Here is a 24,622-nt window from a genome sequence, read left to right as displayed (position 1 = left end):
GCGGTGGGGCACTTGATTGGTGGATTTGTGGGGTTTAACGTCCCAAAACCACCATATGATTATGAGAGACGCCGTAGTGGAGGGCTCCGAAAATTTTGATCACCTGGGGTTCTTTAACGTGCGCCCAAATCTGAGTACACGGGCTTACAACATTTCCGCCTCCATTGGAAATGCAGCCGCCACAGCCGGGATTTGATCCCGCGACCTGCGGGTCAGCAGCCGAGTACCTTAGCCACTAGACCACCGTGAAGGGGCGCGGTGAAGCACTTAACTCGCCATGCTGGACTAGAAAAAGAAGTACCGTATTCTGCAAATTCTGCGAGAAAAAAAATTGGTGGCTATGGTAAATTATCAGCGCATTTGTAACATCACAAGCTAAAAGATTTCTGTTTGCCTTCTTGTCGTAGACACAGATCCCACAGGCATTTCGAAAACTTGAATTTCGCCAAAGTTTATTGTACCTATATTTATGATTCCTGGGGCCTAAAATAATGTTTTGCCCGCCTATTTTTGGCACCTAAAAACCGGTTTTTTAGTGCCTATAAATCCGGCCTCCAGTAATGACCATCATAAGCACATGAAGACAAAAGCCTTCACTCATTTGCCTTTGTACACTTACATACAAACACACATGCACATGCACAGACGTAGTTAAAAAAATGTGTTTTTAAATGCTTGAGTTGGTGTGTTATGCTAAGAAAATTCTAAGAATTCCAAAAGACAGCAGTTGTTTTCTGTCTTCTCTTTTTCCCTTTTCTCCTTGTGCTTTTTTTTAAACGTTTCAGCAACATTAATGAGCTGGTTCAAGACGGTTTGTTCAAATCTTGTGCTATCAGAGTTTAGATTTGCTTTCAGCATGATAATGACTACTTGATGCATGAGCACCTGATGCCTACTTTAAGACTAGTTTGTGCCAACCACCACGTGAAACTTTAAATTTACCTTTATAATTCCCATCATGAACATGCCCCTCTTCCCACTCTACACATGCAACCAATATGAAACTTGTGCACTGCGACACAATTTAAGAACTCTGGCACTATGCCCTAATGTAATGTGGCGCTTCCCCCAGCATGGCAGAATAAAGTCAGCAGGGAATCGCGAGAAAATCTGGCAGAGAAACTTACCATACATTGTGGACGTGGTGCTTCTTTACTGGAGACATGCAGCTTAGATCCTGCATTAGATAGAAAAAGAAAAAAAGTTGTTACTAGAGCAGTGACAGGACACACGAGTTTACTAAAGAAACCTAGATCTTATGGTAGATTTGTACAGTATAGCATAAATGCATAGAATATGAGAGAAACAATGGCGCAGCCGAAATTTTTTTTTCGTGGAGGAAGGGTCAACCGTACTTTATGCATGTGTATGCACGTGCTTGTATGCGTATGTGCGTAATTACCAGACATGCAATACTGGAAAACTGAAGCATGGTGTTTGAACACCTAGCAACCCCCATCTCCACCTTGGCTGCACCAGAAGAAGCAACACTACCTTTTTGCACTAATAACATGTCTCTTAGCATTCTTGGCCCGGGGTGTAGCACGGGGGTGGCATACCGGGCTCGTGCCCCCCCCCCCCTGAATTTTTTTTTTCGACATAGCATATGAAGAGAAAAATGGCTAAATTTTAAGGGGTTGCTCTTCCCAAAGTCATCGCATAAGTATCACTACTTGTGCCAGTGCCTGTGGTTGGCCCGAGTCACTGCGTAGTGCCTCTTCGCGATTCGCGCTACAATGACGTACTAATGACGACGTTTCGGCTCAGGTCACGTGACTGCCGCAAGTGACGGCGACCGCAAGTTTTGGCAACTCGCTGCGCGCGATGGAGAACTTCAGTGTATTCTAGTACAATGTCTGTAGAAGGGCGCACGTGGAAGCACGCGTCACACGACTTCTAACAAAATCACGTGGTGTCACAATTCCGCCGCCAAATTTGAAATCCGCGTGGTTACGCCTCATTGGCCAACGCGAGACAAGTGAAGCGCGTGCATCGAAGAGCGTCGAAATCGCGATGCCACCGCTGCATATACAGATGACAAACCCACAAAGCTTACTTAGCGCAACTGTGCTAACCTGGAAGGCGATCCTGGCATGGACTTTGGGAGACCGGCTAGGGGATGCACATGCGCCTGACAACCACACATTGTTTTCACGGGAACCAGAAATTCCCCGCTTGATCTGTGGCATTCGCAACACATAAAGGGTCGAATCACTACGGTCGTCCTGCCTAGGGCAACCTAAAAACGCCGTTGCGCACCAAGTCAATGCGCCACTTCATCGCGACGCCATTTTGTGCACGCGCGTAGACGACCGCCAAAACCACCGGCGCCGTCGATCCGCACAAAGCACGGCTCCGGGATGTGGCTTTCTACACAGGCGCATTCCCCACGGGAAACAGCTATTAAACATGCCCGCCCCCTCTTCATACGACCCCGCGAAACAACTCATTCAAGCCGACGGCTCCTCAGGGTGTCACAGACGAGCGGCCCACGTGACGCTGCAGCAACGAGTGACGACACCTCCCGCAACGAAGGTAAGGGGAGTGCCTTTACTCATTGGGAGGGGTCTTATATAGGCCTAGAATGAGCACTTGCCTTTACTCATTGGGAGGCGTCTTAGGGCTAGGATGAGCGGCAGTTGCTGACTTATAATATTTCGTTACCTATGCAGGCGAGAAGCGTGAACGGTGAAAAGTAAAATTTAGCGCACCCTTCACGTTTGGCCGCGCCAGTATGGTTATATAGCGTGTGATATCCCAGTTGCGGAGTCTTTTTTGTTGTCGTTAAACCATACTGGGTTGGTCCTACGCCACCTCCTGACGCCGGTCCCCGACGACGACAGCGTAGCTCTGGCTGACTGGATTAGTCCTACGCCACCTCCTGTTGCCGACAAGAGCTCTCGCCAGTGGTGCCCCGTCCTCGGATTTCTGCGACCGCGTTTCATCTTTCCTATCTTCTCTTTACTTCCGTCGTCGCTCGCTGTCCCTGCGCATCTCTCTCTCTATATATATATACCTTTAATCCTATCATTTGAATCCCTCCTTACCCCCATCCCTTGTGAGCTATTGTTGAGGTGTCACACCAGATGCAGACAGTTACGGGACTCACTTTTCTCTTCCTTTCCCTTTTATAACCACGTAAGTTAAACCATGTCCATCAAGTCTCCGTTCAATGCGAAAGCCTGAGATGCCTCATCAAACGCGACAAGTGCACATCGGCCTCAACATTAATGGCACAAAATGGTAAAACACTATAGAGTGAAGTGAGAATTTAAGTGAGAGCAATTGAATAAATATAACGTCGAAATAGCGCGGACATAACAGATTTCGACGCTGCTATACGTCCAACAACAAATAAGTTGGGCCGAGCCTGCGAAGCGGTGGATAGGAAACTTGAACGCAAAGAAGAAGAAAAAAAAAGGTGGAGTGAATGTGAGGTTACTCATCGAGATACGCAAGTTGAATGCGGAAAGGGTACGGCATATCTCATCCCCTAGTTATGCGGTATATCGGGCAAACCGGGAGGTGTTTAAATAACCGTCTAATGGATGACATGGCATTGCTGAAGGCCCGCCCTTCGTCGAATCTGTGCCCACATTGCAGAGATCGAAAGTGTCACCCTTTTACTTAGCGAACCGAAGGTATTTTCCCGGAACAGGGATAGGACAGCGAGAGAAGTTACCAACTAGAGAGATTATCTAACTGCCAACCTATAACCTTTTACATTTCTTGCTATTTATATTTGTGTTTTCTTCAATCAACTTCCGGTTGCTAGTCTGCGCTTGTGCGTGTGCCTTCTGTGTTCTTGTCTCTTTTTCGCGCAGTTTTTGTAGTCATCGAGCCTGTCTAACACCAGGATGCAACGGCGTTCCAAGCATCGGCGTGGTTCAGTGGCAAAATACTGGGCCGGCACGCAGGGAATCCGGGTTCGTAATCCATTGTGTCCTTGGGGTTTTTATTTGCTAAGTGATTTTTTATTTTATTTCGTGTGATAGTTGTTACGGCCACCGGCGGTGGCGAACAACTAGTACGGCGCCGAGTGCGATCGTTGATGTGATCTGACAATGACATTCGCTGCAAAAAGCTGGATAGTAGAGTGGCTAGAGTGGCCACCATCATCATCATCTTCTTCTTCTTTTTCTTCTTCTTCATAATGATAACTTTTGGTGCCCATCATTCCCGTTTTCCCACTGACAGCATACATCACCATTGCACGATTCCGCACGCTAACATTCAAAGCCTGCTTATCGCACCCTGTCTTGACAGCTTCTCCAGAATATAAGCACCTATAATATTTCCCTTGAACAGTGATTATCGCGGTCGAGAGTAATAAAAGTGCCTACAACCAAACTTCGCTGCCCGGTTACCTCCCTCAACTTTTATGTGCATAGAGCAAATCAAACGCTGTTTCCTCTGTTTCTCTTCTGTAAAGAGGAGGAAACAATTAGTCACTGCTTTTTATCCCGTCACCGGTACACGTCAGCGAGCAGAAGATTCATAGCACCACCTCTTCAAAACTTGGGTCTGGAAATATCTGAATCAGTTGTTCTTTCTTTTGGTGCCTCTACTCTGGGCTACAGTCACTGGGATGTTCACTACAACATATATAGAGGAGTTTATCAGTCAGACTAAAAAAAAAATATTGAGCTAAATTCGTCACCCGTTTAAAAATTCCAATGCTAATATTCCGTAATTAAGTTTGTTGTATTAACTATTGCTAGCTTGCATGATAAGTATTGCGAAGAAACACTTAAAAAATTTCATCTAACACTTCGCCTCTTCTCATGGATATAAGAGCCATGCGACGATGCGAAGAAGAACTTTTGTTAGCGACTAATGCGGCTTCTCCGAGCTTAAACAGTTCCACTGTTAAAATCATCGCGTGACGCCACATGAACTCCCAACAGCAAAAGTTTGTGGGACGCGAAATGTTCAATAAAGCTATACATTCCCGCTTTGTCTGGGAATGTAATTTCGAAATAAATGTTTTATAGTGCATTTGGCGTTCCGACCTATAGATTTGTTGTGGATCTAACGTCCCGCAAAATTTTGTTGTCGATAGCACGTCATAGATTGATTACCGAAATTCGTGACGTGTTATAACGTGATGTCAAACGATGACGACATCGCAAGACGTAGTCGCTTGGTGAAACGCGAGCCGATCCCAGAGACGCTGCAAAACCACAAAAAATTTTCGGGGGTGGGGGTGATCAATACAATCGACTAAGAGAGAGATAAAGATGCAAGGAAAGGCAGGGAGGTTAACCAGACGCACATCCGGTTTGCTACCCCGCACTGGGGAAGGGATAAAGGGGAGAAAAGAGGTTGCAGGAAGATGAGAAGGTACACACAATCACGAGCACGCTCGGGGAGCACACACAGTCTACAGGCGGTCGCTTAGGTTTGTTGACTTTAAGTAAAGTAGCAGTGCTTCAGTCGCTTTCTGCGCAACTTAGTCGATTGCCATTTTGTGGGCATCTGCCAATCGACTAAGAGAAAAGAAAGATTCAAGTCACCTTACTTAAATGTCTAAGACACCAAGTGACTTTTTTATTTCCTGGTAGCTTTGTCCTATATTATAAGAAAAAAAAAATATATAGAGACCGGAGGTCTTACCCACAGTAAATCACAGTTATCCGCTAGAAGAGATGTACACCTCAAGCGCTGTGAACATATGGCATAACAAAAGGCGCGAAAGAGACTACACCGAATGGAAACACGACAAGCCGACACGCTTTGTTGTGTGTCGTCTTTTAGGCGCCTTTTTGACGTCATGAGTCGAAAACTCCCGCCCTACTTTCCAAAGTGCGTGCATGGCTAACGTGGCGCGTCCGTTGCTTTAGAATGCACCAACGACCTGCACTTCTCAGTTTGACAATTAAGCGCGCGTGTGTGCGTGCGTACGCATCACGCGAACACCAGCGCGCTGCAGGTGCACGTGTGACGTGTCACATTCATTGGAACTTATGCAGGAGCACGCGCATATATACAATGCTCCGAGCACCTTATACCGTGCAGCTGCAGAAGCAATTTATATCTCTATTTGGACGAGGCTTGAAGAGCAAGTCGAAATAAAAGTTGAAATAAAGTGAATGTTATTGCATTTTCGTGTTAGTTTTTGCATGCTTTGCTGTAAATTTTTTAACTTACGTTCGCTATTTCGTGCTTATCTGTACTTTTTGTATACCTTAAATTTTCTTTTCTTACCACTCTTTACTATTGCGTTGTATCTCTCATGTATGATTTTATAGGAGGTCTCACTCACAGTCTCGCGACTTTGAGACCTCCTTCTGTATTTGTACATAACACATGCACTTGTATCACTTGTATTTCAATTCTGTATTTGTATTTCAATTCTGAATAAACTATCTATCTAAAAAAAAAAAGCGCCGCGCAATGCGCGTCAAATCGCCTCCTTTGTCACATTTATAGGCGCGCGCTCTTTCGCGGCGCGGTCGCATCAGCCGCGTGGCGGTGTAAAGTATACGGGGGTATCTTGCCCTTATATACGATGAGATACGCCGGCGGCGTCTCGCAGCGTTGCGTGCGGGCTGCTTCGTCGCAAAAGGCGAACGATAAGCGGCTTTTTCCGCTGCAGTTCAAGTTTCGCGGGCGAGGCTCTTGCACGAACGCCGCGCTCTCGTCGCCGTTCAAAATTTCGCACGATGAGGAGGCGGGTTGAACGTTATAAACAACACCAGCCTTCACTTCTTATTCCAGACGACCGAGCCGAAGAAATGTGCTTTCGAACGACGCCGAAACAAAATATCCGGGACATCACGGCGACGGCGAATGCTCACCTATAGAGCGTGCCCATCATAATCCCTCAGAAGGACATTCGCCTAAGCTAGAGGACTCACTCAAAGGCGAAATCTACATTTTCTTCTTAATATATGCATCGATCCTCACCCGACCCTTTCCGGAAGCTTCCTGAACCTCACCGGGAATCGCATTGCCTCCGTGATCGGCCCCTTTGACCGAGCGACGATGTGACGCGATGGCGCCATCGTGTGACGTCACGACGTCAAAAATTCTGTCGACCTGTGACATCACGGTGACGTCATCACGCGATGACCTTTTTGCATAACTCGAGTTGACGCCGACGCCGCGACACGACTGTCGACGCCGATGGTTAATACCGGGTTTGATGAAACATCTGAGCGCGCTTTTTCGGCAAAACAAGCAGTGGCGCCATGTCCCCGCACATCGGCCAAACCATTGAAGACTTTCTGTCCCATCCGACACGCCCTCGTAGCCAATGATATATATTTAGCAAATAGACGTGTACAGCCGCGGCCGCATCTGCGTAGAGCGCGCGACAAGCCGGTTTTTGCTCTGCGGGTCGAAATCTTGAAGGAGTTTCAGTGGTGTAACAGGAGAATGCGTGGCCTAGTTGTCAGGCTGAGCATGTCGCAGCCCCATTCCGCCTCAAGGTTTGGCGCCGCAGAGCGAAAACAGGATGCTCGCGTACTCTACACAGACGTGGCCGCGAACACTTTGGGTACGCGACGGGAATAAGCCTGTCCATTTGATTGATTGAATGATCGATATGTGGGGTTTAACGTCCCAAAACCACTGTATGATTACGAGAGACGCCGCCGTAGTGGAGGGCTCCGGAAATTTCGACCACCTGATGGGGTTCTTTAACATGCACCCAAATCTGAGCACACGGGCCTACAACATTTCCGCCTCCATGGGAAATGCAGTCGCCGCAGCTGGCATTCGACCCCGCGACCTGCGGGTCAGCAGCCGAGTACCTTATAGCCACTGGACCACCGCGGCGGGGCAATCAGCCTGTAGACAGCGAGGTGCCTAAAACCATTGCGCGACTGTGGCCAAACCAGAGCACACGCGCTATACTTCCAGACAAGTGTGCCGAGGCTGCGCAAGGACACACACAGCTGGGCAGGACCTTCAATAAAAGTCAGTAGGTAAGTGCACCGTTAACGAAAACTGCCACAACTCAACACCAAGACGAAAATGCTATTCTAGCTCAGAACGGCTCAATGTCGAGCAACTCAGCAGTTGCTAAAGCGCAGTCTTGCAAACACGCAGGGACAAATGACTGGTGGTCTAAGGATGAAAAGGACCAGAAGAGAGCAGTCAGAATTTATTTTTTTGGGGGGGGAGGGGGCGTTAACTTCATGTATGTTCATTATATTAAATATAAAAAATTATATTTTCAGAGGTACGAATTCGTCTCTTTTTTTGAGGTTCGCAGCAGTTTTCTCGGCAACACTGCGCGCGCATTTACCGGCCCAGTCGTTCGTTCGTCAAGGCCTTTCCTTCACGGCTCTCGGGGAAAGTCAACGTTTTTTTGTTTTGTTTAGCGCTGGTATCTCTTGTTGCGTCGTTGGTTTATTTATTTTTTCCCCATCGCAACGATAACGACGTCGGCCCGGCCGCTACAGCCAGGGAGCGGCGTGCACCGCTTCGGTTGGCGTGGGATGCACCTGCAGCGCCGCGGTGCGTCAGTCGAAAGCAAGAAGAAGAAGAAGAAAAGAAAAAGAGGGGCGACGTACTGCGTGGACCGGACGCTGACCGCTAGAGAGAAACGACGACAACGACGTCTCGGGTCGAGGAAAGGGACGCCGAGAACAGAGAGAGAGGTAACGACGAACGAAGGGTCTTGAGCAACGCCCACGGCACGACCGACCGACCGGCGTCCAGCCGGGTTTGTTACACCACGCCGCTACGCTGGAGCGACCCCCACGCTTCCCACGCTGGGCACACATTCCAAACGGAGTCGGCTGCCCCTCCCCCCTCCTCCCCCGCCTTCTTAGACACACTGGTGCACTGCGACAGTGTTCCGAGTGGCGAACTCGGCCAGTACAGAGCCAATGCAGTATACTATACTCGACGTTGTGGGTAAAAGGGTTTGTAGCTGCGGTGGCTGGAGTACTGTTATATATAGGCACAGCAAGAGCTCGTTAATACAAATTTCAAAGGACCAGAAAAACGGTCCCAGTTAACAGGATGCAGGGTTATTGAAAATATAAAGAAAAACACAATGAATGCTTATTCCACCCATGCGTTTCCATTTCTTTGAGGAATACACAGATCCCGTAAAAATCAAAAGTAGGAGCAGCGCAAAAGCCGTAATTTCTTCGCCATTAGGAGATTGGTTCACCCCGAATTCGAAATGTGCTCTAAACCCATAGCTCATTAGTAACGACAACACGATTCTGGACGGCGACCACGCCCGCGGAAATTTTGGCTGTACCCGAACGGCGTTTTCGTTCATTTCCGTCACCCACTTGCGGCACTCCTCGCGCTCCGAGTATCCTCTAAATTAACTGGTCAAATATGGTCAAAGAGTTTGATGTCATTAAACAAATTACAATGCACATGTTGGCCGGGACCAGCGAACACGTACGGTTTACCCGATTTTCCGAATTAAACGATTAACAAGCTTCTACCACATATACAGTCCAAGTAGCATCATGACCATAATGTAGTTCGCTATATCCGATATTCGTTGTAACAGCAGATATTAAACTCGCCTAAGGCAATCTGGCTCGAGCAAAAACTCGTAGATACATGCGGACATTATTGTGTATGTTTCAAACTATAACCGAAGTATATACCCCTTACCTTTCTGTTAGCGGCAGCTTAAATTGAATAGACCGGCACATAATACGGTGATACTACAAAAGAACGAAATTCAGTTTCACAAACCAGACCCGCTGCCAATATTTAAGCAACATTTTACCCACATCTTTAATCAAATGTTTAGTATGTCCCAACCACATTTCTTTTAAAATGTGCCCGAGAATTGTTTTTCAATATTTATTTTTCTCATTACGCTATATGCCTTTCACAAGTTGGCAGCCTCACGCAAGGCACACATTTATTCGTCTCATCCGATATCGCGGCGGCCCTCGCAGTTTCCGTTTCGTTAAAAAATACATCTCGTTAATATTAAGCGTGACCAACTAAAGTTCGCATTTAGTTCGCCTTAACCGAAAATTTGCGCTATCAGTGTTCGTTATAACGAGGTTGAACTGTGCTAGTAGACGCAGGTGTAGGCAAGAGGGCGGTGGGAGGGTGGCACCCCCTTTTTGTAATCGACAGGGGGGTTACGGCTAATTTTGTCCCCTACTTAAAAATACGGTCACATATTGAAATCGTGTTTTAATGCGCATGGTTAATGCTACGCATCTTTATTGACGACAACGACGACAGAGGACAGCCAATATGTTGCATTCGAATAACTGATTACTTTTCAACCTTCGCCCCCAAAACGCCGTAGACCAATGGCGGTATTTATTCATGAGTCAGATATTCAGAAATAGCGCGATATTACGACATAAAAATGTAAATATATAACATTTAGGCGAAACTTCCGGAAACGTGTATGCCGGAAATATTGCAACAATACTATTGACTTTCGAACACTTAACACAAACGCCCTTGCTCAACATGTAAATCAAATTTTGTATTGAAACGAAAAATGATATACTCCCAGCATAAATTTTCCAACAAACAACACTAGGAAGACATTCTACGAAATAAAAACTTGATGGGCGAGTACGTATACCATCGCGATTTTGGCGCGACGTTAGTTTAGCGCCTGTCCTGCAGGTCTCACGTGTGAGACAAAAGAAGGCGCTGCCGTGCGAGAGACAGGTAGCGCCTATCATGCCTCTCACATGTGTTCGTCTTTTTTTAGCGCGAAAATCACGATGCTGCATGTAGTAGTAGTAGTAGTAGTAGTAGTAGTAGTAGTAGTAGTAGTAGTAGTAGTAGTAGTAGTAGTAGTAGTAGTAGTAGTAGTAATAGTAGTAATAATAGTAGTAGTAGTAGTAATAGTAGTAGTAGTAGTAGTAGTAGTTGTTGTAGTAGTTGTTGTAGTAGTTGTAGTAGTAGTTGTAGTAGTAGTTGTAGTAGTAGTAGTAGTAGTAGTAGTAGTAGTAGTTGTTGTTGTTGTTGTTGTTTTTTTCTCAACAAATTCCGGAACGCTCACACGCGACCAATTCCTCCTTTTTTCCCCGAAATATATTAGCAGTCTGCTGTCTTCGCCTCAATAAGTGAACAAGATCTTTTTTTTTTTCGAATACATGTGAGATGTTTGCCAAAATGGCTGGGACGTTTGACGTATACGCGGAATGACGCAACTATAGGAGAGTATATATAGGTATACGTTGACGGCGAGCATGCAGGCATAAAAATACACGCTCAACGCACCCGGGACAGTGTTCTGCGTCGCCTCATTCACCAGGGGCCATCTTGGGCGGACGTCACGTCACGTCACGCCAGCTCAGCAAGCACGCAAGTCCGCCGGATAAACACCGACAGGCCCGCATCGGCAAACAAGGGATTAATAGAATCGAAAGCTGGGCTAGTTGGAATATGCATGGTATAACTGTCACTTCACGCGCACGAATAAACAGAAAGCGCTTGTCCTCTCTTCCTTTCTGGCCCCGCCGCGGTGGTCTAGTGGCTAAGGTACTCGGCCGCTGACCCGCAGGTCGCGGGATCGAATCCCGGCTGCGGCGGCTGCATTTTCGATGGAGGCGGAAATGTTGTAGGCCCGTGTGCTCAGATTTGGGTGCACGTTAAAGAACCCCCAGGTGGTCGAAATTTCTGGAGCCCTCCACTACGGCGTCTCATAAACATATAGTGGTTTTGGGACGTTAAACCCCACATATCAATCAATCCCTTTCCGCTTATGTCTTAGCTTCACTAACGCAGGAAAGTTAGTTCTAAGTTAGTAACGTTAGTTATAGTTAGTAACGCCGTTAACGTTAGTAAAGCAATAGATTTACTAACTTTGAAACATACATGTCTTCTATACCTTCCTTAAGTTCATTCTCTGTGTTGGTTTATTTACGTTTTGTGACTTCATATAGTGTTCTTTGTCCGTCAAAACCGCGAAACTGAGACAGGCGTTCAGCGTGAAGTATGCGGCGCGGCTGGCACATATATACGGAAGCGTGGCACGGCCCAAGAATCCCTCCAGCGGAGACACGTTGCGGACGAGTGCCCGTGTATGTATACACACGAATCCTCGACGGCCAGGCGCGTCTCGCGATGCAAGACGGCAGGCGATCCACGCCCTCTACCGCTCACGCACGGGACCTGCCCAGGTGGTCCCGCCGCCCGTCTTGTGTGAGCGACGTGCGGTGTCATTCGTTACGAGGAGGCGATATAAGGGATCGGTAGCGGAGAGCAATCGGAGGCCGAACGTATATAGAAGAGAGGTGGGGGGGGGGGGGGCAGAGGGGGAGGTAGGGGAGGGGTGGCACGACTGCGGGGCCTCACCACTTGTAAGGGGAATCGATCGAGCAACGCCGGAAAACTTCGGAAAGCGCCGATCCGGTCCCCGTGCGGGACGAGACGCACTTCAACCGCGAATGCTTCAAGTCGACGTTAGAAGAGAGAAAAAAAGGTTTCTGGACCATCGAAGATCCTGTACAAATACGCCAGAAAGTACAGACAGCTTTCCTCGACAATCGCACGCTGCATCGATTCCGATGAGGTCGACTGAATTACACAAGCGAGGTTTTACGGCTGTATACGAATCCAAACAAGACAAATTTGCGGGAAGACCAAAGCGACGAGTCGTTGAGCAAAGGACAATGTTACAAACGTTACGGAGTGCGCCGACACCGAATTAGTTATATGCACGACGATTGGCGGAATCACACAACTATAGCTACAATGCCAGTGTCACGTTCGTTGACCTGAGCCAGTGCTGGGGCCAGTATCCTCTACGCCGACATTTTGGCTAAAAGACCAGTCTTCATTCGCCAGGTCACTTTATTTGGAGGCATTTGGATGTACGCTTTTCGATCATTCGCCTTCAATAACATGATGATGATGATGATGATGATGATGATCTACTCAGTAGCGTATTTAGTGGGTAGCACACTGGGCCCGTGCACCCCCCCCCCCCCCCGCCCCAATATATGTTTCCCGCCTTGGCATACAGAGCGAAAAATGGTCATTTCAAGCGGGTCCCCCCCCCCCCCTCCCTTCCCGAAATCAAAAAGGTGTCCTCTCTCCGAAAAAAATGTTTCTGCCGACGCCTTTGCGGTTACCATTGTCATCTCACGCGCCCATCAGCCTTCAATTAGGGGTAGTAATAGCATAAACGTTTCTGGTGAGATGATATGACCTCGGCACGCTAGTTTACAAGCCCCAAGTGCGTGCACAGAGGCTGGTAGGCTATCGGTGAGTATCATTGAGCTCCGTACAATAGCAACGCTTGCTGATTAAACGTCGCACAAGAGTCTCCTTCGCGGGAACTGCGCATTTCCCACCTATACGCAACCCTATAGCCGAACGTGGGCAATTACAGAAGCTCGGCTTCTCCACAAGAAGTGTGTTATTGCAGAGAAGCCAGCTTCGCCGAGCACCATGGTCTCCTTTTTTTACACACACACATAGTAACGCACACAGATACAGAAAACACACATACAGACGAACACACACATGCGCGCGCTATGAGACCCTTTTAACTGACTTATGCTGAAAAAACAAATACAGACGTTCACGACACTACCAAGGCGACATGTCGAGACAACGAAATTGAGAAAGATACATGTAAGTACAGTTAGAGACAACATTCTATATTTATGTTTTAACTGGTCACGTTTTGTTCCTTTTTCTCGTTCCCTCTATTTTTATTACGTTATATTATGGGGGAAGCTCCTTAAAGCGGCACCCGTTCGTCCCTCGTAGCAGTGCGTAACATGTCTTACGCTTTGACCTGCAAGGTGGTGCCGGAGGGAGATTTCTCCTGTGCGTTGTTGAACAATAAAAAATTCGCAGCATGCGCGTTAACTAAAAGCCGAATTCTCATGTCTCTCATTCCCCATTAGCAGCCATTGGCATGTACATTGAGCACTATCTGACAAGAAAGGGTTGCTACGTTATACTTGCTGGGCGTAACCTCCTTGGTTTTAAAAAGGTTTAGCGAGCGTCGGGCCGCAGTGCCACGAATACAGTGAACTAGTATATACCATGAACTCGAGGTGGTTAAAGGTGGGAAGTGGACACGAAGCGCAAGCCGCAAGAAAGTGTGCGTGTGCCACCTCTCGTTTAGTCCTTGGAATGTCCGCTGGATGGCGGTGCTTCTATATGGGGAATATATGATAAAAAGATGCGAGATGGTGGGACTTGGAGTGTTGAATAGATGGACGAACGGACACACAGACAGATGCATGGATGGACGCATGAACGGACGCAGGAACGGACGCACGAACAGACGCACGCACGGACGGGCTGATGGACGCACGGAAGGTCACAAAGACAGACGCATGGACGGACAAAAGCAAGAACGAATGGACGGACGGATGCTTCGCCCCACTCTCCATCATTCACCCCGTGGATATGCTGCCATTTTTTTTTTCAGTCTCGCTGGCACAACACAGTTATGACAACTCTTTATTTTATACCACTTCTATATCGTATGTTTAGTTGTTCGTTTTCATCGTTTATTTTTAGGTTTATAATTTTTCATTGTATCTCCTGTTTCGGCGGCGCCGACTGCTTGTCCAAAGAAGAGAACCACCGCACGGCTTCAACGCGCGCGAGTCGGAATACTTTTTGGCCGAGCATTGTCGGCGTCCGTACCTTCTCATCTTTCTGCAACCTCTTTTCTCCCCTTTATCCCTTCCCCAGTGCAGGGTAGCAAACCGGATGTGCGTCTGGTTAACCTCCCTGCCTTTCCTTGCATCTTTATCTCTGTCTCTCTCTCTCCAATAGAGACCAAGGCCAGTCTCTCGTTCCCCTGCCTCTGCTGAGGTGCGTGTATACGCTTGGCGAGGAGAGATGACCTCTTGTCGCTTCCATGCATGCTCGAGGCCACACCGACTCAATCAAGGGACCCCCTTTTCGTCGCCATTCTATGGAAGCCGTACACCAGTGTGTTGTACAAAGCTCGACTTTCGCGGGGAAAGCGACAATTGGCAGCCCTCCGAGGCGCGACCTTCCTTCGCCTCAACATCCTGGGTCAAGGAAGCCTTACGTATACACACACACACAGACCCACCTCGAACACGCGTGCGAGCATCATTTTCTTTTCTTTTTTTTTTCTTCTTTCGAACAACACACGCATGGTACGTGAAGGCTACGCAGTCATAACACAAGGTCTCGTGTCCCTATGAGAAATGGTGCACGTACGCGTTTGCGATAAAGAGTGCACTTTAGATACATTCACAAAGATGATTCATTCAGACTTATCAATGAGAGCAGCATTCTGGACAAGTTGGTAACCCATTATTTGAGTATAATTGCATAACAAACAAATAAAGAAAAAAAGAAACAAACAAACAAACAACAAGCTGATGCTTGCACTAAGTTGCACAAGACTTGAAACGGCGAAGCTAGGCGAATGTGATGTCTAATCTGGTTGCTTCTATAGGTTGTTGCTATAGGCTGTAGCTAGGCTAATCTGGTTGCTTTTATAGGTTGTTGCTAGGCTGTAGCTAAGCTAATCTGGTTGCTTCTATAGGTTGTTGCTAGGCTGAAGCTATAGGCTAATCTGGTTGTTTGTATAGGCTGTTGCTAGGCTGTAGCTAGGTGATGCTATAGGCTCTTTCTGGCCTGTTTCTGAGTTGTTAACGCGATAGCGTTGAAGAGTTCGTTTTGGTCGTGAGCGAAAAAATCATCATCTTGTGCGTGACCGAAAAATCGAGACAGAAGCACACAAAAATAAGGTAAATAAAAACTTTAGGCCCGAACGGGGATTGAACCCTGGTCGTATGCGTGCGAAGCGGGTGTTACACCACACAGCCCCGCGTCTGCTTTTTTCTTCTTTAATGAATGACATTATCACCAGAAAGTACACAGAACATACTTCATCAGAAGTCAGGCAAACACACACAAGCGTCAAGAACGGGAAGCCACTCCGGAACAGGGTCAAAAGTCTCGACAATACTGCGCACTTGAGCAGCTGCTTCTCGGAAGACAGATCTCGTCGACCATGGTGGCTCGGCGTGTCTATCGATCATGCGACATTTCCATAATGAATATAGTCCTAACAACATAAACAGGTCGTAAGGAGTTCTATCAGTCAGACTCTTTTTGAACGGAAGGAACCTAATACCATGGGCTGTGATTGGAAGTTCTTTTCTTAACGTTCTTTTTACTGCTTATGAATACAGCGACAATATCCTCCTTTGCTTGGAAATGCAGTAAAAGTAACTTTAACGCTTTACAAACACACGCGTCCTGCGTGCATATTTTTCACAATCCTGTGCGCACAATTAAACTCGTGCTTTTAATCGCGAGACCGCTTTCTGACGCCGAGAACTCACGCTTCGCCAATCTATAGGGTGCGCCGTGACGTGCACGGTTGACGATGTTGCAATGCAGGCGGAACGAACTACGCGAATTGAACGGCAATTACCACGTCCGATCAACGCAATCACTCAACGATTAAAGTCCTCCGTGATTTGGCCTTCTCGGTAAAAACGAAGTTGCGCAAAACTCCCATGACGTTCGCCGCGCGGGGCCCGAAGGCTTGGCAAACTAACAAAACAAAAAGAAATTCTGCGACGATAGGTGTTTAGTGCCATACAGAGGCGCAACTCAAAGCAACCGACACCCACTAAAACTTGACCTCCACGAGATGCAACGCACCGCAGTTTTATACAACTACACTTATATGAGGAGGCCAGCCAGAGGTTGCTCAGTTTGGACTCCACGTACTAGACGCACAAGAATGTAATAAAACACGCTTGGATGGGTGCCACACGGAAGGGTGCTGCGGCAACGAAGTCCTTGCGCTGCGGCAGGCTTCGTTCCGTTTCTCGTTGGAGCCGCGAACAGGCCAAACGAGACGCGACTCAAGTGCAAGGCAATGGCGCACCATGAAAGACATGTTGAAGTATGAAAAAAAAAAAAAAAAAACGTCAGTTCAATAGCGTGAAAACCGTCGCACGGCGAAGCTGTAAACGCGAGGGCGTAATGTGATTGGTTAGCGAGGTCACGCGCGTCATCATCATTTCGAGCATCGTGATTTGGAGCATCTCCTTGCTTATTATTCAGAATAATCATGATCACCGAGCATCACTATCCACTCTCCCTCTGGTCCTAAGAGCTGCGTGACGACTGCTGCTATACAGCTACTACAACTTGTACTAGCATCGTAGTCGTATTAGTACACTACAACATTACTAGATAGCCTTCTCTATATAGGAACTACGTAGGTATACTGCGTATTCGCAGGCGTGCTTACGAAGGATAGACATGCCGCTACCCCCCCTCTGGGTGGGAGGGGGGACGCAAAGTTTGCCCATACGTTGACTTACTGGGGGGGGGGGGGGGAGAGAGACTTTACGTTTATCCATGGCGTGCTACTTGATCTTTGAATTTTATTTCGTACAAGGTACAAATAAAAGAGCCACAGAACAAAGGCCACGAAATCGTCTTAGTATGTGTCCCTTAACGACAGCACACAATAATAAGTGCATAATTACATCCACTGAACAGGAGTTGTATGCATGTACACGTATAGCAGTCGATATATGTGTCGTGAAAATTACAAAGCAAACTACGAAATTCACATAAAAAACAGCGCAAATAACGAGGAACAAGAAAAAGAAGGAGACAGACAGCGGCACCGACTTACAACAAGATTTATTTGCTGGAACCGCGCAATATATACTTGAGCAGTATCTAACAAAAAAGAGAAAAGACAAATCAAAGAAAACAGAATTCACCTAACAACCGAGTAATCATCGTGATAACGCACCATGAACAACGCAGTCATGAATCGTGAACAACATGAATCATGTCGTACCAACTCGCCCAAGCAACCACGTAAACTACAAAAGCCTTACAGTCTCGCAGGAAGGAAGGTATACTTGTGTGCGTTCTGGCAACATGGAGAAGGGAAAAAAAAAACGAGACAGGGATAAGACAGAGAGCACCGCCACTTGTCGTAATCGACGAACGATTCGACTTCCTGCGAGAAGTTCAAAGCAGCACCAACGTATATACAGGCTGCCGCTTTATACCACTTGAGCTAACCATGTACGAGGGTAATAGATCGCAGCACGAAACCGAATTAGGTCGACAAAACACCGAGGCGGTCAATATACGACGCGTAGGAAGATTCTTTTCTTTTTTTCAAGAACCCGTATTGATTTCATTTGTAGTTTCGAGCTACAAATACGCGAACGACACTACTTTTTCCTTCGCATCGTGGGCATTTCTGTACTTTGAAAGCTTCTGAAAAACTGGTTCGCTGTACAATATGACATACAGAAGTCAGCCGCAGCTGGTCGTCACGGGTTCATCGAAAGCGCACGACTGAAGCGCATGTATATATATATATATATATATATATATATATATATATATATATATATATATATATATATATATATATATATATATATATATATATATATATATATATATATATATATATATATATATATGCCGCGGAGGAACAACGGGTACGAACTTTGCTATACGGCTCGAGCAAACGGTCGCCCGATTACCCCTAGCGGTGGCAAAACTGCAGAACTGGGGAGAAACATACCTCGTGTAGCGTGTTTAGGCTACAAGCTCGAAAAGCACGCACGTTTCATAACGCGCGAGGTCTTTCCGGAGCCAATAACCGTCTCGCTGCTTCGACACGGACATTTCGCAACTTGATTCGTCAATCACTGCAGCGTGAATTTTAGTATAGTAACCACTAGTAATTTTTTTGTTAACGAAAATGAAAGGAACACGAAAGGTAACTATTAAGTCGACGTTGATTGTTGCGGTCCAGAAACCTCGTATTGTTTGCTTTCGCGCCAAGGAAGTGCCTATTTTGAATCAAAATCACGTTGTAGTGGTCCGCATCGAGTTAGCGCACTTCAAAGTACCCGCCTCAAGAAGCGGACCATCTCACGTCACTGTTGCCGTGCACAACGTTGCACGGATTTACTGTGCGGGCGGCCGCCGATGCGCAGCAGCCGAACGAAAGCAGCGAGAGCCACAGCAGCAACAACGGCCATTGAACAATTTAAAGCTCAGAGATGGCAGACTTGCTTGTTTCAACCGCGCCCCGCTAGATGACACAAACTGTCCAATTCAACCGCGCGAATTTTGAATTTTTGAACCACTCGCGCCATTCCTCACAGTAACGTCCGGCGGTTCTTTTTTTTCTTTTTCTTGAATCAAACAAACGAACAAGCAACATTTTATTACGTCTCTTGATGCACGGAAGGTTCTTAATTTAGTACAGCTAGTTCCATTACTAGTAATTGTAGGCTGTAACTCTGACGTCATCGGGATCTATTTGCGAATGGCCTACTGCGGCGCATGTGTTCTCGTGCTTTTACCTTGATTTCTTGGTAAGTACGGCACTGCTGTTGATAATATTGTCGTTTTACGTGTTGTCATACAATGAGCTTTCTTTCGCTCTCACGTAAATTGTTATTTGACTTTAGTGTCCCTTTAATTAGTCATAATTACAATTGAGACTAAAATACTTGCTATATATTTATATAAATGTCAGTGAGACAGAAGTGCGCATGTTGAAATGACATGAACTGAAGGCACGTCAACGCAGCGAGAAGCGCGAAAATGATGCGAAGCCGCTGCCACAGATCCGCTGGCTTCCGTCGGGGGGCTCTGAATTTTTATTGGTGGACAATCTATTCCTGGATCTCTGCCGCCACATTCGGTGACGGGGTAGGATGAATAATTCTGGTCGGATTCGACTACCGTATTTACTCGCGTACAACGAGTGCTGGCAATTATTTAGCGTTCTGAATTGTACCTGCAGTGACGGTAAATGTTGGCTGGGAGGGATGGCCATCACCTATTGCAGGGGTTCTCAAGCATGCTGGTACCAGGGGACCCTGCTGAGCTACATTAAGTGCCAAGGAAACCCCCTCCTCTCTGGCGAGCTTTTTTCACGCGATGTGCTATCGCACGTGGTCTGTATTTTATTTTATTCATATTTAAGCCTTCCGATTTTCCGCGCACGCTAGCGGCACCTATCATCAAATAGCCGAAATGCGCATGGTGATAACATAAGGCGCCCGAGATTTAGGTCACCAAGCGCCCCGTTTCCGGGGTCCTGCTGGCTACAAATTGCTGGCGGGATTTTACAGGTGCAGCTCGGGCGTTTGCCTTACGCATTGACGCTCTGGAGTGAATAATGGAGGTTCCCGAGACCGATCGCACCTCGGGATCGCCATCTAAGTGAGTTGAGTGGGCGAGTGCGGAACTAGGGAAAACTTATCCGTGGCTCGCGGATCCCCGAGGTGGGGCTTGCGGAACCCCCTTTGAAAACCCCTGGGGGCTATTGTATCAGTAGCGTTGTCTTCATTTAACATCGAAGCGAAGATTAGGTTCTATAGCAGTCCCCGTTCCACGAGACTCAGTGCATTGTGTTTTACAAAGTTCAAAATAACAGTCTGGCCTTCGTCAGGGTATTTTCGCTGACTAAAGCCGATATATATATATATATATATATATATATATATATATATATATATATATATATATATATATATATATATATATATATATATATATATATATATTCACAGGAATTTGTGACGTCTTCGCAGTCGTGGGTTAATTCTGTGGGTTTTTTTTTTACTTCGGTGTAGTTGACGCCAAAGCAGTCATAAACTAGTCGAAAAATATTCTTGTTAATGTACAGCGTCTATTCGATGCGACATTAGAAATGTTCGGATAACCGCTTGGCCCCCCAAACTTTAGCATTGTCCGACGACGTCGTTATGTAGGAGGCTACCGCGTTACAAAACACGCGATGCACGCGGAAGTGGTCCACGAAAACGGCATCTAAAGAGAGTTTTTTTTTTTATTGATATGGTATATAAGGAGATGTTGGCGCACCATTATGGCGCCGGCTACTGCTTAGCCGTTAATTGAAACTTGAACACGTATCTTGAAGCAAAAAACATACAAAGCAGTTCATGGAAAATAGAAAACTCAGGCACATATATGTAAAGACACACTTATACGTACATATCACAATGGTAAGTAAATGTTTGAAAGTCATTGTAAGAAGTCTCTGGAAACAACAAAACACAAACAACAAACACAAAACACAACAACAAAACAATAAAGCACACGTCTGGTCCTTATAACGATGCATTCGCTCGTATGTACATAATAGTCGGCACGTCATTCATTTCACAACACACACGTGATGGGTGTCACATGATACTGTACATAATAAGTACATGTGTTACAAATGAAAGCTTGTTCTTTGTTAATACTTGTCAGCAATCCCGCTGTCTTGTAAAAAAACGTGTTAATGCTCAAAGAGAGTCGCGCGCCGAATCCTCTGAAATTGGCCAAAAAGGGTTCGTCGGCGCGCGCCGCTTGCAACTCCTCTTCTGGTCGCACACGGGTTGCTGGCGCTGCATGCAGCGGCGCGACCCCCTTTTAATTCATTCGGTCACGGCGATGTGTGCGCGCTTGGTGGTAGCTCGGCTCAGCCTGGTAGCGACAGCCGCCGTGTCTCTGGATGCGTGGTTCGTGGAAGCGAATCGCACCGCGACGCCCCCACGCGGCTTCGTCGTCGCAGACGCTGTCGACGTCGATCCGGCTGGGCTGCTGTTTGCTTTTCATTTACACCCGTCGTCTTCGTTGTACACAGCGCGAGCTGGAGCGGCGCCAGACGGGATTGCGCGTGTCGGGAGGGCTCGTTTGTTTCGCGTCTCGTTCGCCCAGCTTCTGTAGTGTGAGTGTGTGTGTTCGCTGGTGCGTGCGTGAACGAGCAAGCACACCCGCCGCGCTTGAATGGAAGTAGCACATTCTTGGCGGAGCGCGCGCGCTCCGCCAAGAATGTGCTATCCGAAATGTGCACATCCGAAAATGCAGCCGCCGCAGCCGAAATTCGACCCCGCGACCTGCGGGTCAGCAGCCGAGTGTACTTTAGCCGCTAGACCATCGCGGCGGGGCAAATTACGGCTGGGCTGCTCACGGCTGGTTATTTTTTCATCCACTTTTCTTTCTTCTTATTTACATTCCATTGGTTCTAATAACTTCCCCTGTACATTCCTTGGCATTACTGTCTATATATATATATACTAATCATATAGTGGTTTTGGGACGTTAAACCCCACATATCAATCAAATCTGCATATATATATATATATATATATATATATATATATATATATATATATATATATATATTCGAAGGTCGTAGGTTCGATTCCTGCTTACAGTTGGTAATTTTTTCATCCACTTTTCTTTCTTCTTATTTACATTCCATTAATGTTAATAACTTCCCCTGTACATTCCTTGGCATTACTGTCTGTTATATCTCATTATTATTGTGTTAAAAACACGGAAAAACGAGCCCTTAGGTATACACTTCTTTCCCTTATTATATATATATATATATATATATATATATATATATATATATATATAAGAGAACCTCAACGAATAACCTTGAGGCTGCGTGAAATTAACTTCACTGCATAAAGCTATGCCCGTCGCATACCACTGCATGCACAAGAGCTATTGCCCGCAAAATAGAGTATGTTACCCAGGCGAGAAAGAACGAGGAACGGTGCGAGGTGTTGCACGTGCTTCGCGCTCTCCGCCATCAGCCACACACACACACACACACACACACACACACACACACACACACACACACACACACACACACACACACACACACACACACACACACAAAAGTTTCTACTAAGGAATATCCTACGCTAGGTAGTGCTAGATTTAGCATGTTGAAAGCTATACTTTCTCTGCGAATACTGTGAGGCGGCTCGCATTTAGTGACTTGCTTGGTCGAATTTTTTCGGTATGTGTCGTGAATTCGCGACACTCGGCAGTAAAGGTTTAAAAAAACACGATACGCCTTACTCTTGGTCGATCCCCCCGTGAATAGATAGGTGCCAATCAACGCGCCATCATTATCATAATAATCATGATCACACCACCACAATCACCATCATCAACATCATCATCATCAGTGGACATCTGACTGTATTGAGCGAACCGACATGCTCTTGTGGGGGCGCGAGAGCTCTCCAGAATGGTTTGTGCTATGCCTCCCGCCCGCTGCGCCGCTTTGTATACCGCGGGGCCCATATGGTCCCGTGATGGTGCGCGTTGCACAAGTGGCTGTTCGCCTGCCCACGCGCGATCCTTAGTAAGTGGCGTGGAATTCTTCGTCCCGCCTTTGTACGTTGAGGGTGTTGTTGATAATGAAGCCGCAACTGCCTCTCCGCTCTTGTGGCGCAGTGATTCTGCGCTTAAACGGGCCGAGGCCAGCGGTGCTGGCTTTGAGTACTGCCCGCTCGTGGTCCTTATAACGAGGGGAAAGGGGTCCTTGCGAAACGCTGTATGTGTGCCGCTTGTCTCTGTGTGTCCTGTTGGCGCATGCGGCGAAAGCAGGTCGACTCAAGGCAGGTATACGCGACACGTGGCTTTAATGAAAGAGTCTACGGTCTAGTGCTGACTGTTGTGTCAGTTGGCGCTATACTACTTTTATTTTTTTTTATTTATTTAATATATCGCCGGGGAGGGGAAGGTGGCTAGCGTATATATTAAACATAGTATACACATAGCGCAAAATATGCGCAAAAGTTACATTCTACACAACGCATACTTTGTTTTTTTTTTTTATCTGTACCCTCGTCATTAACATTATTACTGGGTTGTGAAGAAAATATTACTGGCAACGTTTGCTACGCCAGCAAATATTTCCTGTTGGTATACATTACAGAACTGCAGGAAAAGCGCTCACCAGTCAGTGAAGGCTCATTACACACCTGCAACAATAAAGACACTTGTGGTGCGCCCATTTGTGACTGCATGCGATCAAAAAAGCGACCGAAGGCGACCCATGTTCACACCTGCAGCGTTCGACCTGCGTGTATCCGTGGTCACACGGAATCCGCGTCCCGTCGCATTGCCGCACTACTATATATACCTGACGTCCTGTTCCCGCGCGTCTGATTGGTTCGGGGCTTTGCGACTGCAGTCGTGCGACTGAAACATCAAACCAGCGAGCGAAGCGGCCGTCTGCGGCACCTTGTAACAAGTCGCTGTGCGACTAACCTTGTCGCGTTTCCGCGGTGCTATCGCATGTATGAACGAGTCTTAAAGTTGCGTCTGCACGTTTGGGAGGTGTATACAGCTCTTCGAACGTACGTATTCTCCGTGAAGTACATGCTTCGTACATGCCAAATCCACGTTGTCATTATGAGACGCGCCGTGTGTGTAATAAGGCAGATTAATTACAGCCACCTGGGATTCTTTAACGTGTATACCTATTAAGTTAGAAAAGGTGAATTCAAGACGTCAACCGACGTGACGGTCTGCGTGACGGTCTGCGGAGCGCGCATGCATCAAACGATAACGACGACTGGCGCATGCGCAAAGGGCGTGCGCCTCATGTCTATATAAGCCACCCGTCCGCTGTATGGGCTATTTAGGGAAGCGCCACGAGGGCCACGATGTTGTTTGTCCGTTATACATACACGCAAACAAAGCCTACAGCATATGGGCTTCTTCTATACGTGCACAGCGGCTGCAGGTAGCAGTTGTAAACGATGGGCGCGTTTATAAAACGACAGGGGGGCCATGCCGGGTTCGTCGAAACAGCCCAGCAGACGATGGTTGAACGCCATGCAAGGACTCTTTGCGCCGACGC

The 24,622-nt window shown here is 46.9% G+C and overlaps 1 protein-coding gene across 2 annotated transcripts in view; it reads right to left on the bottom strand.

The window, feature by feature from the left end:
* The window catches only part of Kank (KN motif and ankyrin repeat domain-containing protein 2 kank), an 81,587-nt gene that overhangs the window by 40,756 nt on the left and 16,209 nt on the right, over positions 1-24,622 (bottom strand). For both annotated transcript variants that reach the window (XM_075875065.1, XM_075875066.1), the window contains exon 2: positions 1,128-1,177. In XM_075875065.1, coding sequence (XP_075731180.1) covers positions 1,128-1,134 — 7 coding nt within the window. In that variant the 5' untranslated portion in view covers positions 1,135-1,177. The remainder of the gene's footprint in view (positions 1-1,127; positions 1,178-24,622) is intronic.

Source organism: Rhipicephalus microplus, chromosome 10 (genome assembly GCF_043290135.1).
Source record: "Rhipicephalus microplus isolate Deutch F79 chromosome 10, USDA_Rmic, whole genome shotgun sequence".
NCBI lineage: Eukaryota > Metazoa > Arthropoda > Arachnida > Ixodida > Ixodidae > Rhipicephalus > Rhipicephalus microplus.
Note: the sequence above shows the minus strand (reverse complement) of the source record. Positions and strands in the feature narration are given on the sequence as shown.